Consider the following 13,814-nt stretch of genomic DNA (forward strand, 5'->3'; position numbering starts at 1 on the left):
CCTATCCTTTGGATAGGGGATAAGATGTCTAGGGGCGGCGTACCCCTTTAACCATTTTTATGGATTGTTTTAGCCTCCCTAGTGGATGTAAACATTCACTTGTACAATATAATGCAATACTTCTGCTTTCTTAGTGCATCTTACCTCTGAGTACTAAGATGACAGCTATAGGGGACATTACTAGGCCCCCAGCTACCATAGAGTATATAGAGTATATTCCAATATAGATAAGACTATTACAAGTAACCTACCCTGAGAAGCGTCTTCTTCAGCGCAACTGTTCTGATGGGCCATACGTTCCAAAGGGGTGAATGGCATGTACAGACCGCAGCGAGGACAGGTCCAGAACGTGCGCAGACAGTCGCTGTAGAAATCTGTGTCACTCTGATGACAATAGACACTTTATCAAAAACACTGAAATATAGCTGCTACAGTCATTTTGAACAGGATATACAAACCAGGTATACAAATGATCATAATTTCATATATACATATAAAAAAACAAAACTAAAAAGTGGTAGATAATGTAGCATTGTATAATATTGAGCATAAACTGTCTCTGTAATAGTGTAAAGTGATGTATACCAGTATAAAGGCTAAACTACATAAAATGGGAGCGTCATGAAAAAAATAAAAATAAAAATTTTTTTTTTAAGTGTTGTAGAGGCAGATCAAAAGTAGTCAGGTTCTGACCGATCACAAGAACGAGCCACATGCTTAGGCTGGGTCCACACTACGTTTTGTCCCATACGGGAGCGCATACGGCAGGGGGGAGCTAAAAGCTCGCGCTCCCGTATGTTACCGTATGCGCTCCCGTATGTCATTCATTTCAATGAGCCGACCGGAGTGAAACGTTCGGTCCGGTCGGCTCATTTTTGCGCCGTATGCGCTTTTACAGCCGGACCTAAAACCGTGGTTGACCACAGTTTTAGGTCCGGTTGTAAAAGCGCATACGGCGCAAAAATGAGCCGACCGGACCGAACGTTTCACTCCGGTCGGCTCATTGAAATGAATGACATACGGGAGCGCATACGGTGACATATGGGAGCGCGAGCTTTTAGCTCCCCCCTGCCGTATGCGCTCCCGTATGGGACAAAACGTAGTGTGGACCCAGCCTTAGTGAGCTCTCTCCCAGCTCTATGTCACATGACCTGGATGGACTCATAAAGTTAGGCTGCATTCACACCATGTTTTTGCAATACTGTTCCCGGTATCAGGTTTTTGATGAAAAACTGATTCCTCAAAACCCGGACTAAAAACTGTATCAAAACGTGTGTACAAATTTTAACCCGTATACAGTTAAAAACCGTATACGGTTTAAAAAATGATGTCTGGTTGCATCAGTTTTTTGAAGAAAAAAAAACGTATACGTTTTTAACTTTTCACTCCATTCTGAATAAAGTTTCACTTTATTTAACTGTGCAGAGTCAAAAACCGTATGGTGAAAACCGTATGGAACCGTACGCACATACAGTTCTGTACGGTTTCCATTGACTCCCATGTTAAAAAAAAAAAAACGTATACGGTTTAATACAGTTTTTCACCCGGACCAAAAACCGTTATAGGCTACGGTTTTGGGTATGGGAAAAAAATTGACAAAACCTTAGAGGATCTAAAACGGACACAACCTGATGCATCTTTATGCATACGGTTTTCAATACAGTTCCGTACGGTTTTCACATAGAAAATGTATACGGGAACTGTAACTGCAAAAACGTGTTGTGAATGCAGACTAAGTCTATGGGGCAGTTCAGGTCTCAGACACAAAGCAGGGAGAGGCTGGGAGTGGCCTCCCTGCTCGTTTTCGTCATCTATCAGGTTCTGGACACTCAGACCCAGATTGATAAAAACTTTTTTCAAGTCCCTAGGACATGGCAAAAGTTTTTTGTTTTTTTTGCAGGTAAACTTGGCGGAGTTCTCTAGCCAAGAAGTTTGGAGAAGGCCCCCATCTCTCTAGTAGACTCAGCCTCCACTTGACTTATAGAGCCAGCGAGCAATGCACGTATGGGACTTATACAGTAACAGACAGTCATGGCAAAAAAGTATTTAGTCAGCCACCAATTGTGCAAGTTCTCCCGCTTAAAAAGATGAGAGACCTGTAATTTTCATCATAAGTATACCTCAACTATGAGAGACATAATGAGAAAAAAAATCCATAAAATCACATTGTCTGGTTTTTTTTTTATAATTTATTTGCAAATTATAGTGGAAAATAAGTATTTGGTCACCTACAAACAAGCAAGATTTCTGGCTCTCACAGACCTGTAACTTCTTCTTTAAGAGTCTCCTCTGTCCTCCACTTGTTACCTGTATTAATGGCTCCTGTTTGAACTTGTTATCAGTATAAAAGACACCTGTCCACAACCTCAAACAGTCACACTCCAAACTCCACTATGGCCAAGACCAAAGAGCTGTCGAAGGACAGCTGACTCTTTTCTTACATCCTTCCAACCAGGATGTTCCCTCAGAACGGAATGGGTCTCCTACCTTTCTTAGTCGGTTTACGACCTGGCGCGGGTCTCCGGTTCCATGGTTACTGCCTTGGAATGATCTTCCTTGCGCTGCCCTCCAGGGAGGCTCGCTCATTCTCACCTGATCCTCCTTTCGGGCGATCTCACAAGCACCCTAAGGTATTATCCTCTGGCTCTTCTCTGGAATCCGGAGCTTGGGACAGGCGCTTTCCTCTTGGCTCTTGCTCCTCCTCCCCGGCAGTGCCCCTGTTCTAGGGGCCGCCCTCCTGGTCGCCATCCAAGGTCTCCAGATCTATGTGCCAGCTCCATCTAAGGCTGCATCCACCCGCTCCGTTCTCCTGGGGAGTTGGAAGATGAGGCGTCGGGTTCTACCGCAGAAAGCTCCTTACTACCGCAGAACAAGTCACGCTGTACAGATTCTCGCAAGAAGTCAAACCTCCTTTTGGCCCTTTCGGTCCTTTGGCTCGGGTTGGGCAGCCAGGCTGGCGCACTCACAGGATAGAAAGACTCCTTCCTTCAAGGCTCGTCCCTCCTGAAAGAAGGATAATCGTCCAGGCAGCTTTGCAGCCAAGTCAGGCACCCATAAGCCTCCCTCCCTGAAGGGACACCCCCACCTGGGAATTCCTTTCACGTGGGAGGTAGTTTGTCCCTGTTCCGGGACGTTTGGCTTGCTCAGGTGCAGAACTCTTGGGTCCGATATGTCGTTTCCGACGGCTACAAGGTGCTCCCTTTGAACCTCTCCGGGACGTCTTTCTTCGCATCCTTTCCTGGAAGGTGGCCTTCCTCATTGCAGTCACTTCCATTAAGAGAGTTTGGGAATTGGCGACTCTCTCTTGCCGTTCCCGCTACCTGGTCCTACACCAGGACAAAGTCGTTTGTTCTGACTGATCCCCACCTTTTTACCTAACGTGGTCTCCTCTTTTCACCTGAATGAGGATATCGTCCTCCCGTCCTTCTGCCCAGCTCCGTCCCATGCCAGGGAACGCTTGCTTCATTGCCTTGATGTGGTTTGGGCTGTTCGGATCAACCTTTCGGTCACTTCATCTTTCTGTCAGTGTGACTCTTTCTTTGTGCTTCTGGAGGGTCTTCGTAAGGGACTTCCTGCTTCGAAGGCGACCATTTCTTGGTGGATCTGCTCCGCCATCTCGGAAGCCTACCGCTGCAAAGAGAAGACTCCGCCTTTCCGGGTCTCAGCTTATTCCACTCAATCTTCAGCCTTGCAAGTCTGTAAGGCGGCCACTTTGTTGTCCTTGCACACTTATTACATTTTACCAGGTGCACACTTCTGCAGCTGCTGACACCGGCTTGGGTCGCAAGGTGTTGCAGGCGGCTGTGGCTCAGCCTTCCGCCTGAGTCGCTTGGGTTTTCTCCCACTCCGGAGACTGCTTTGGTAAGTCCCACGGTCTCTGTGTCCCCCCAATGGAGCCAACCGAGAAAAGTAGATTTTTTATGCTTACCGTAAAATCTCTTTCTCGGAGGATCCATTGGGGGACACAGCACCCACACATTTGTTCTGGTGTCTTGGTTCAGTTGTCTGTCCGGGGATTGGTACGGTAATTTTTTGTCTGTGGTTCCCTCGGACACCTTCTGTTTTTTCTTTCCTTGTTGGTCTCTCCTACTGCTTTGGGACTAAACTGATTAGCTCAGGTCTGTAGGTGGGGTATATCCTGCCAGGAGGGGCCCAACTTTCTTTTTGTTGCCTAGTGTCAGCAAGATATATACCCACAGTCTCTGTGTCTCCCAATGGATCCTCCAAGCATTAAAAAATTTTACTTTTTCCACCATAATTCGCAAATAAATTCTATAAAAATCAGACAATGTGATTTTATGGATTTTTTTCTCATTATGTCTCTCATAGTTGAGGTTATAACCTATGATGAAAATTACAGGCCTCTCATCTATTTAAGTAGGAGAACTTGCAAAATTGGTGGCTGACTAAATACTTTTTTGCCCCACTGTACATGCATGATTAAGGGGACCTTCCCCAAAACGTAGGGTCAGGTTCGGCTATGGACGTGGGTGCAATGGCTCCGTACTCTGAATGAACTAATATTGCTGTAATGCTCATGAAAAACATGCAACTTGAAAGTAAATGAAGTTACAACTGATAAGGTCTGTGAAATCCTCTTTTCAATTTACTGCACTGTCGGATCCTCTGTTATATGCATTATAAGACTCAATGTATATACCGTATTTTTCGCCGTATAAGACGCACTTTTATTTCCCAAAACTGGGGGGAAAAAGTTGGTGCGTCTTATACGGCGAATACACCCCTATCGTGGCGGTCCCTGCGGCCATCGACGGCCGGGACCCGCGGCTAATACAGGACATCACCGATCGCGGTGATGTCCTGTATTGACCCTTCAGACGCGTCGATCAAAGCTGACCGCCGCGTCTGAAGGGAAAGTGACACTAACCCAGCTGTTCAGTCGGGCTGTTCGGGACCGCCGCGATTTCACCGCGAACAGCCCGACTGAATAGCCGGGTTAGTGCTTACAGGACACCGGGAGGGACCGTACCTGCCTCCTCGGTGTCTTCTCCGTTCAGGGATCCCCTGTATGGCCGGCGCTCTCCTTCCTCGTCATCACGTCGTCGCGTACGTGCGTCACGACGTGATGGCGGCGACGGAGAGCGAGGATACCCGGCCGGCAGCAGAGACGTTCCGGAGCGACGGGGACACGGCGACAGCGATGGAGCGACATCCAGGGCAGCGGTGACTGGTCCGGAGCGGCGGGGACACGTGAGTATTACCTCCTCCTGCAGTGGTCTTCAATCTGCAGGCCTCCAGATGTTGCAAAACTACAACTCCCAGCATGCCCGGACAGCCAACGGCTGTCCGGGCATGCTGGGAGTTGTAGTTTTGCAACATCTGGATGTCCGCAGGTTGAAGACCACTATTGGGTTAAAAATCTTTATTTTTTTTAGATTTTGCCCCTAAAAATTGGGTGCGTCTTATACGCCGGTGCGTCCTATAGGATGAAAAATACGGTACTATATGTATGAATATTCTTTAATACATAACAATACATATATATATATGCAATAGCTCAGATTAGTGTGATATGTTATTCTCATGTTACTGTGGCCCCCGGGTTAGGGGCCTATGCACAACTGCAGCCTCTGTACGACATACAAGCAATCATTTTCTATTGTCTAACCCACACTGGAAAGAATGACAAAATCCCTGTGTCAGGAATCTCTTTTCTGCCATGTCGTGCAATCGGTATACTACAGTCAATTGTTCCTTTAAGTACCAGCAGCATAGGCACATTAGTTCTGTGAAGTATACAACAGTGTTGCAGGCCACGAGAGCAGTCAGAAACATTTCTTCCACTTACCCGCAAGCAATTATATGTCAAGAAGCTTGTTACACCGTATCCTCCTTTCACAGGATCTGGCTTCATCTCCTCGGTGCTGAACAAGCCTTTTATGCTGTGACTGTCGGTAACAGTCTGAGGCCCCACGTAGAGGTTCTGGGCTTCTAATACTGCAAGACGCCTCATGCTGTACAATACCTGCAGAGCGATCAGGGATAAGCTGTAATAAGTCACTGTAAAGTACAAGGTTCAACCCACAAGAATAAGTATAATGCAAACTATAAGGCAAGTCCACTCAGCAATGTCTCTATATAGATGAAGCAGGGACGATTTTGTCATTTAAAAGGAAATCTGTCAGGTGTGTAGTGTGGGTGACGCTAATGATAACGATACTTACCCACCCCGGACCTGCGGTCCCATTCGCCTCCTAGTTCAGGCGTTAGGCTTGGTAAGCAAGCAGAGATTCAGGAGCACGCCGACATCACTTTTGCTTTTTCACTTGGCGCGGCTGCGAGCAGGATTAGGGGAGCAGCAGCGGTGATGTCAATGTGCTCCTGGAGCTCCCCCGTGCACCAAACCTACCGCCCGAAAGAGGAGGATAACAGGCGAACAGGACCACAGATCAGACCAGCACAGTCACCATCACCATACCGTCATCTGACCTGGTCCAGTCTATCTCACCTGAACGGATAAGTACTACCCTAGTGTGCCATTATACACGTGGGCTTTATGCGATATTGGGACTATCGGTTTCTATCTATTGCCCACTATGCTTTTTTTTTTTTTGTGCCTGTTTTACCCTGTGGCTTCAGGGTCACATACTGATGCCCCTGTTAATATATTTATATATTTCTGATCTGCTATTCATAGGGTAAAATTTCTGGTTCAGGTGATACATTATATGACATAGATACTTGTTAATACTAGGGATGTAAGAAAAAAAAAAAAAAAAAAAAAGAAAAAAAAATCGATTTGCGCGATTATCGCGATTTTTCACTTGGCGATACTGAATCGATTCAAAATATTTTTGAATCGATCCTTTTAGGGATGTGGAATTTGTATCTCCTGATGCCCGGAACAGCATGTCCCGGGCATCAGGAGATACAAGTTCCACATTTGTGGAGCCGGGCAGGCCGGATCTGACGCGGCGACACTCTGGGTGTATGGAGCGGGCTCTGACTCGTGCCTGCTCTGTACTCTGCGGCCCCCAGCTGATTTCAGTAGCCGGGGGCCACTGATGCATCACCGCCGCTAGTATCCAGCATGCGGTGCTCTGCAGTCTGTACGGAGCGGGCTACGGACTCCTGCCCGCTCCACACTCTGCTGCCCCCGGCTGTTCTCAGTAGCCGGGGGCCGCCGCTAATAGCCAGCACGCGGCGATCGCCGCGGCTGGCTATTAACCCTTTAGATCGCCACTGCCAAAGCTGACAGCAGCGTCTAAAGGGATCTGTGAATGGAATGCTCCCTGGTGAGCTAGATCGCCCCCCCCGCAGCGCGATCTCGGGCGAGCGATCCACTGTGGAGGTAGCCGGAGGACTTACCTCTGCTTCCCTGCTCTCCGTGGCTCTGTCATTGATAAAGCCTGGCTGGACCAGGCTCTATCAATGGATCACAGATCAATGGAGTTCAATAGAACTCTATTCATCTGTCTGGGATATATCGCGATGTATCGTCACCTAGACGGTATCGCAATATATCTGGATATATCGAATCGCCACACTGGTATCGCGATTCGAATCGTATCGCCAAATTCTTGGCGATTCACACCCCTAGTTAATACGGTACCATCTATTTTTAAGCCCCCACCAGTCTATCTTGGTTTTGTGCTTACGGTTTTGGGAGACGTTATAAAAGGAGATGGGATTAGTCTAGCGCTCTCTTTTTAAGGGAAGCATTTTGGATCTTAAGTCTTGACACTCGTTACCCGGCAGGCATGAATTATAGAAATGATTTATTGTTTTTGAATAATTTGTTATAAGTGTTTTGTTGTGGGTACTGTGTACACATTGTGTGTACACAGATTTATTTTGAGTTTGTTTTAGCTTCCTGCTTTAGTTAGTACCTGTATGATTAGCCGCCTGTAGTTCTTTCCCCTCGTCTACAGCTGATTTTGTTTCCGGCGTGGAGGTGGAGCTCATGATGAAGTCCGCTCAGATATTTAGTTGTATATAGGAGTTTTGTTTGGCAGTGGTGTTTGAGCCATGATTAAGAAGCCTTAAAAGGGGTACTCTACTGCTCAGCTTTGGAACAAACTGTCCCAAACGCTGGAGCCGGCGCCGGGAGCTAGTGACATCATAGCCCCGCCCCTCATGACGTCACACACCCCCTCCTCAATGCAAGTCAATGGGAGGGGGCGTGACGCCCCCTCCCATAGACTTGCATTGAGGGGGCGGGGCTATGACGTCTCGAGCTCCCGGCGCCGATTCCAGCGTTTGGAACAGTTTGTTCCAAACTCTGAGCAGCGGAGTACCACCTTAAGGTTTGAAACGCGTTGGCGTTACAGGTTTTACCTCACTGAGCACCTTTTTTTGTTTTTCTATAATGTGATTTTAATCTGAAGTCTAATAAAATATGTAAGTTTTAATTTGGATCTCATGGAGCTGGAGCACCTTCAAGTGAATTCTATGTTTGGTTGCTTAACGCTGGCCTTTAAACGGTTTGTTTGGTTCCCTGATGAATCAGTTGACATCATATGGGGGAAACGCGTTGGGACTATTTAACTGGAACTGTATATAACCATTTCATTAACCGCCTAGGTGTCTGCACTGAAGACACTACATTTACCGTGTTCATTGGTATTCCAACCTATGTTATGATATTACTGTATCTGTAGAGACCTGCTGTGAAATATACCTAATCCTGGGTTTTTGCAGACAAAAATTGCCCCACGATTTAAGAATATGTTGTAAGTTCATTGTACATATTGTTTGCATTTATTAGTAGGTTGGTGAAGGCATGGGTGCAGGATTCGGAGTGCTGGGAATCAGTCCATAGCTAAGGCTTCATACCTTATGTCTCTATCTGAATCTTGTTTTTTTCCCTTACTTATTTGTAGGAAGGAAACGTCACCAAGATTGAGGCCACCCTGTTAAAGAGGTGGGTCCCTCAAAAGGTAGAAACAGAAGGTGGAGAAATAACTAGTAATAGAGGGTACAACAGCCCCTATTCTCCTTCTGACAATATCAGTTTACGTTCACCTGTGGCTGCATGCAACATCGGCCACTTGGCACTATATCTACTGCTTACATGACATTCTATAATCATGTATGTGTAATATCATTTACTATTCCGAGACCTAGCACTCCCTATCCTGCAGACCATCATTTGGGTTTTGGAACTTTTTTTTTTTATGTATTTTTTTTTTTTTTTTTTAGGTGTTTTGGTGTTAATTGTGTTTATTGACTTTTAACGGATAGTGTAATAAAGGTTGCTTTAATGGCCCATTTTATTGAGTGAATTGGAGGTGTACTTTTGATGACTCTAAACTACTATAGGTATGGAGTGGACAACCATATTGGAATTGTCCTGTTTTTGTTTTCTTCATCACCAATGCACAGTCTGATGGACAACTGGACTGTTCTGCACCAAGACCTAAACTCAACCCTAACATCCACCCAACTCTAAGGCCCTGTTCACACTACTAAAAATTACAAGTGGACTCTGCTTTCATAAGCCTTCTCTGGAATCAAAAATTAAAGGGGAACTCCGGCTTGTAAAAATGCATACCCTATCCTGTGAATAGAGGACAAATTGCTGATCAAAGGGAAGTCCAATTGTTCAGACCCCCTGTGATCACCAGAATGGGGCCCCACTCACTTCTCTGAGTGCTCCAGCCCCCACCATCCGAGACGAACTAGTGTAGGGTCAATCAATCACAGTCAGCAGAGAAATCTCACCAGGATAGCTCTGGATAGGGGGGATACGTCTTTACAAACTGATCTTCCCTTTTACGAGCCCTCTCATTCCATACAGCACTGTCCCAGGACTGTGTCCCAGAATCAATTTACTTAACAGATGTTCTGCACTGCATTATACTAAAAAGAAATCATCAGATCACAACTTACCTCTGAGCGCACAAAGACCACAAGTCGTCGCCCTAAATCATCAATGTCACGTCTCCTCCTCCGACTGTCATCCTGATTGGGGTCTCGCCTACTAGATGTGTTCTCTAGCCGGGAGCGCAGTACTTCCTCCCAAGCCAATCGCACGCGGACAGCCTCAGAAATGAGATGAAGGGCTCCTTCAGGGTCTTCCACATTCAGCTCTATCCAGCCGTCACACACAATGCGGCAACAGTCAGCATTAGTATCCAAGGTTCGGGCCAACAGTAGAAGACCCTGCGTCCATGAAAACAGTCACAGTTACATTTCAGAACTTGTCTCTCATATCAAAGAAAAGGTATTGGGTATCTCAGAACTGTGTTATTTCTGACATGAAACCTGATACTTCCGTCCTGTTGGTTATAACAGCCACAAGTCATTTTCCTTATTAATGTGATCAGCTCATGATAAAGAGTCCATGTATTATAAAAGCACAAATAAGCTGATCTCCATGGCGGCTGCTGCAGAGTACGATATGGTGCTATTCACATTAATGGACAAATCATACATAGACAGCCAAAGCTTATAAGAATTGCATCCTGAAAGTCCATAAGGCCTGATATAGCTCACCACATGGTATGTCCTGACCCTAATACAGCATATTATCAAGGTATGGCCTAACCCTAATATAGAATATGGACAGGGTATGCCCTCTATATTCAGTTGGTTACAAATAATGTTAGATTACGAAACTGAAAGGGATGTAAAATGAATAAATAATGTAATTTGGAAAATTCCAACCTCGTAAAATTATTATTTTTTTTTTTTTTTACAGTAGACATGTGTATCTTCATGGGGACAGAGGAAACTAAATGACTGTAGAGTTATATTGCTATTGTTTTTCCTTCCATCATTCCTCTGCTGACATACATTCATTTGGTTACACATGTAGCTGCTGCCATAACACGTCACACATCCAGCTACTACAGATGGGTGGGCACGGGAGTGACAGTGTACACGGGAGTGACAGTGTATACTGGCATCACCGCACATGACATTCCCTGGGCCAGACAGTGAGCGGCAATGCGCACAGTACTGTATGCAGCGCCAAAAACTACATTTGCCAGACCAGATGCTCTGCAGACAGCCCAGTGAATGTGTATGGTGACTCGGAGGTGAGTAGCGATACTGTATGAATTGCTGCTCACTGTACAGGAGCAGGAAATCTGCCTTTTGGCATAAGTCTTTGTTTGTACAATCTACAGCTACTACATTTGTAGCAAGAAATCAGAGACAGAAGAAAGAGGAAAACTACAAGATCAGACTACACGGGGCCTGTTTGTAGTCTGTTACCATGGAGACACAAAGCAAGAGCTTCCATAGTCAGTAGGGCTTACCTGCAGAGCTGGCAGTCTCACACAGTTCACTAAATACGGCTTGTTTGTCTCCAGAAGTGAGACAAAACCCACCATCTGGTGCTTGCTGCTGCGCCCCCTGTTCTTAGAATCTACGGGAGAAAACAAAAAAAAAATTGTGCTTAATAATTCATCTATTCTAGCATTTCTTGGTATTTTAAAGTACAGGGTGGGCCATTTATATGGATACACCTTAATAAAATGGGAATGGTTGGTGATATTATCTTCCTGTTTGTGGCACATTAGTATATGTGAGGGGGGAAACTTTTCGAGATGGGTGGTGACCATGGCGGCCATTTTGAAGTCGGACATTTTGAATCCAACTTTTGTTTTTTCAATAGGAAGAGGGTCATGTGACACATCAAACTTATTGGGAATTTCACAAGAAAAACAATGATGTGCTTGGTTTTAGCGTAACTTTATTCTTTCATGAGTTATTTACAAGTTTCTGACCACTTATAAAATGTGTTCAATGTGCTGCCCATTGTGTTGGATTGTCAATGCAACCCTCTTCTCTATATACTACTATATACTACTATATACACCGCAGGAGAAATGCTAGCACAGGCTTCCAGTATCCGTATACACCGCTATATACTACTATATACACCGCAGGAGAAATGCTAGCACAGGCTTCCAGTATCCATATACACTGCTATATACTACTATATACACCACAGGAGAAATGCTAGCACAGGCTTCCAGTATCCGTATACACTGCTATATACTACTATATACACCGCAGGAGAAATGCTAGCACAGGCTTCCAGTATCCGTATACACTGCTATATACTACTATATACACCGCAGGAGAAATGCTAGCACAGGCTTCCAGTATTCATATACACTGCTATATACTACTATATACACCGCAGGAGAAATGCTAGCACAGGCTTCCAGTATCTGTATACACTGCTATATACTACTATATACACCGCAGGAGAAATGCTAGCACAGGCTTCCAGTATTCATATACACTGCTATATACTACTATATAGGGATGTAAGAAAAAAATCGATTCTCGCGATAATCGCGATTTTTTCATTTGCCGATACAGAATCGATTAAAAATATTTTTGAATCGATTCTTTTAGGGATGTGGAATTTTTATCTGCGGACGCCCGGAACAGCATGTCATGTCTTGGGCATCAGGAGATAAAAGTTCCACATTTGTGGAGCCGGGCAGGCCGGATCTGACACGGCTATGGAGCGGGCTCCGACTCGTGCCCACTCCGTACTATGCGACCCCCGGCTGATTTCAGTAGCCGGGGGCCGCCGCTAATAGCCAGCATGCGGCAATCGCCGCGGCTGGCTATTAAAGGAGTATCCGGTGCGCATTTTTCTCATTTTATCCTATCCAGGCTGCAAAATAAAACGCACTTTATCTTACCTGCCAACGAGCCCCCGGAGCTCCGGTACAGGTGTTCGGTCCCCGGGCTGTATTCTTCTTACTTCCTGTTAGTCCGGCACGTCACATGGAGCTTCAGCCTATCACCAGCCGCAGCGATGTCCCGCCTCCGCTGGTGATAGGCTGAAGCTCCATGTGACGTGCCGGACTAACAGGAAGTAAGAAGAATACAGCCCGGGGACCGAACACCTGTACCGGAGCTCCGGGGGCTCGTTGGCAGGTAAGATAAAGTGCGTTTTATTTTATTTTGCAGCCCGGACGGGATAACATGAGAAAAGTGAGCACCGGAGTACTAGATCGCCGCTGTCAAAGCTGACAGCGGCGTCTATTGGGATCTATGAATGCTCCCAGGTGGGCGATATATCGGGATATATCGCGATGTATCGTCACCTAGACGGTATCGCGATATATCGGGATATATCGAATCGCCACACTGGTATCGCGATTCGAATCGAATCGCCAAATTCTTGGCGATTCACACCCCTACTACTACATACACCGCAGGAGAAATGCTAGCACAGGCTTCCAGTATCCGTATACACTGCTATATACTACTATATACACCGCAGGAGAAATGCTAGCACAGGCTTCCAGTATCCGTATACACTGCTATATACTACTATATATACACCGCAGGAGAAATGCTAGCACAGGCTTCCAGTATCCGTATACACTGCTATATACTACTATATACACCGCAGGAGAAATGCTAGCACAGGCTTCCAGTATCCGTATACACTGCTATATACTACTATATACACCGCAGGAGAAATGCTAGCACAGGCTTCCAGTATTCGTATACACTGCTATATACTACTATATACACCGCAGGAGAAATGCTAGCACAGGCTTCCAGTATCCGTATACACTGCTATATACACCGCAGGAGAAATGCTAGCACAGGCTTCCAGTATCCGTATACACTGCTATATACTACTATATACACCGCAGGAGAAATGCTAGCACAGGCTTCCAGTATTCGTATACACTGCTATATACTACTATATACACCGCAGGAGAAATGCTAGCACAGGCTTCCAGTATCCGTATACACTGCTATATACTACTATATACACCGCAGGAGAAATGCGAGCACAGGCTTCCAGTATCCGTATACACTGCTATATACTACTATATACACCGCAGGAGAAATACTAGCACAGG

General features: G+C 45.7%; 1 protein-coding gene across 1 annotated transcript in view; it reads right to left on the bottom strand.

Moving 5' to 3' along the window:
* Positions 1–251: 251 nt before the first annotated feature.
* DHX34 (DExH-box helicase 34) overlaps positions 252–13,814 on the bottom strand; it is a gene marked incomplete at its 3' end in the record, with an annotated part of 35,807 nt that continues 22,244 nt past the window's right edge. Inside the window, 4 exon segments of the mRNA XM_056537975.1 lie at positions 252–384; positions 5,810–5,986; positions 9,853–10,125; positions 11,226–11,335. Of these exon segments, the coding sequence (XP_056393950.1) occupies positions 252–384; positions 5,810–5,986; positions 9,853–10,125; positions 11,226–11,335 (693 nt within the window).

The sequence above is a fragment of the Hyla sarda genome, chromosome 9 (genome assembly GCF_029499605.1).
Source record: "Hyla sarda isolate aHylSar1 chromosome 9, aHylSar1.hap1, whole genome shotgun sequence".
Classification (NCBI taxonomy): Eukaryota; Metazoa; Chordata; class Amphibia; order Anura; family Hylidae; genus Hyla; species Hyla sarda.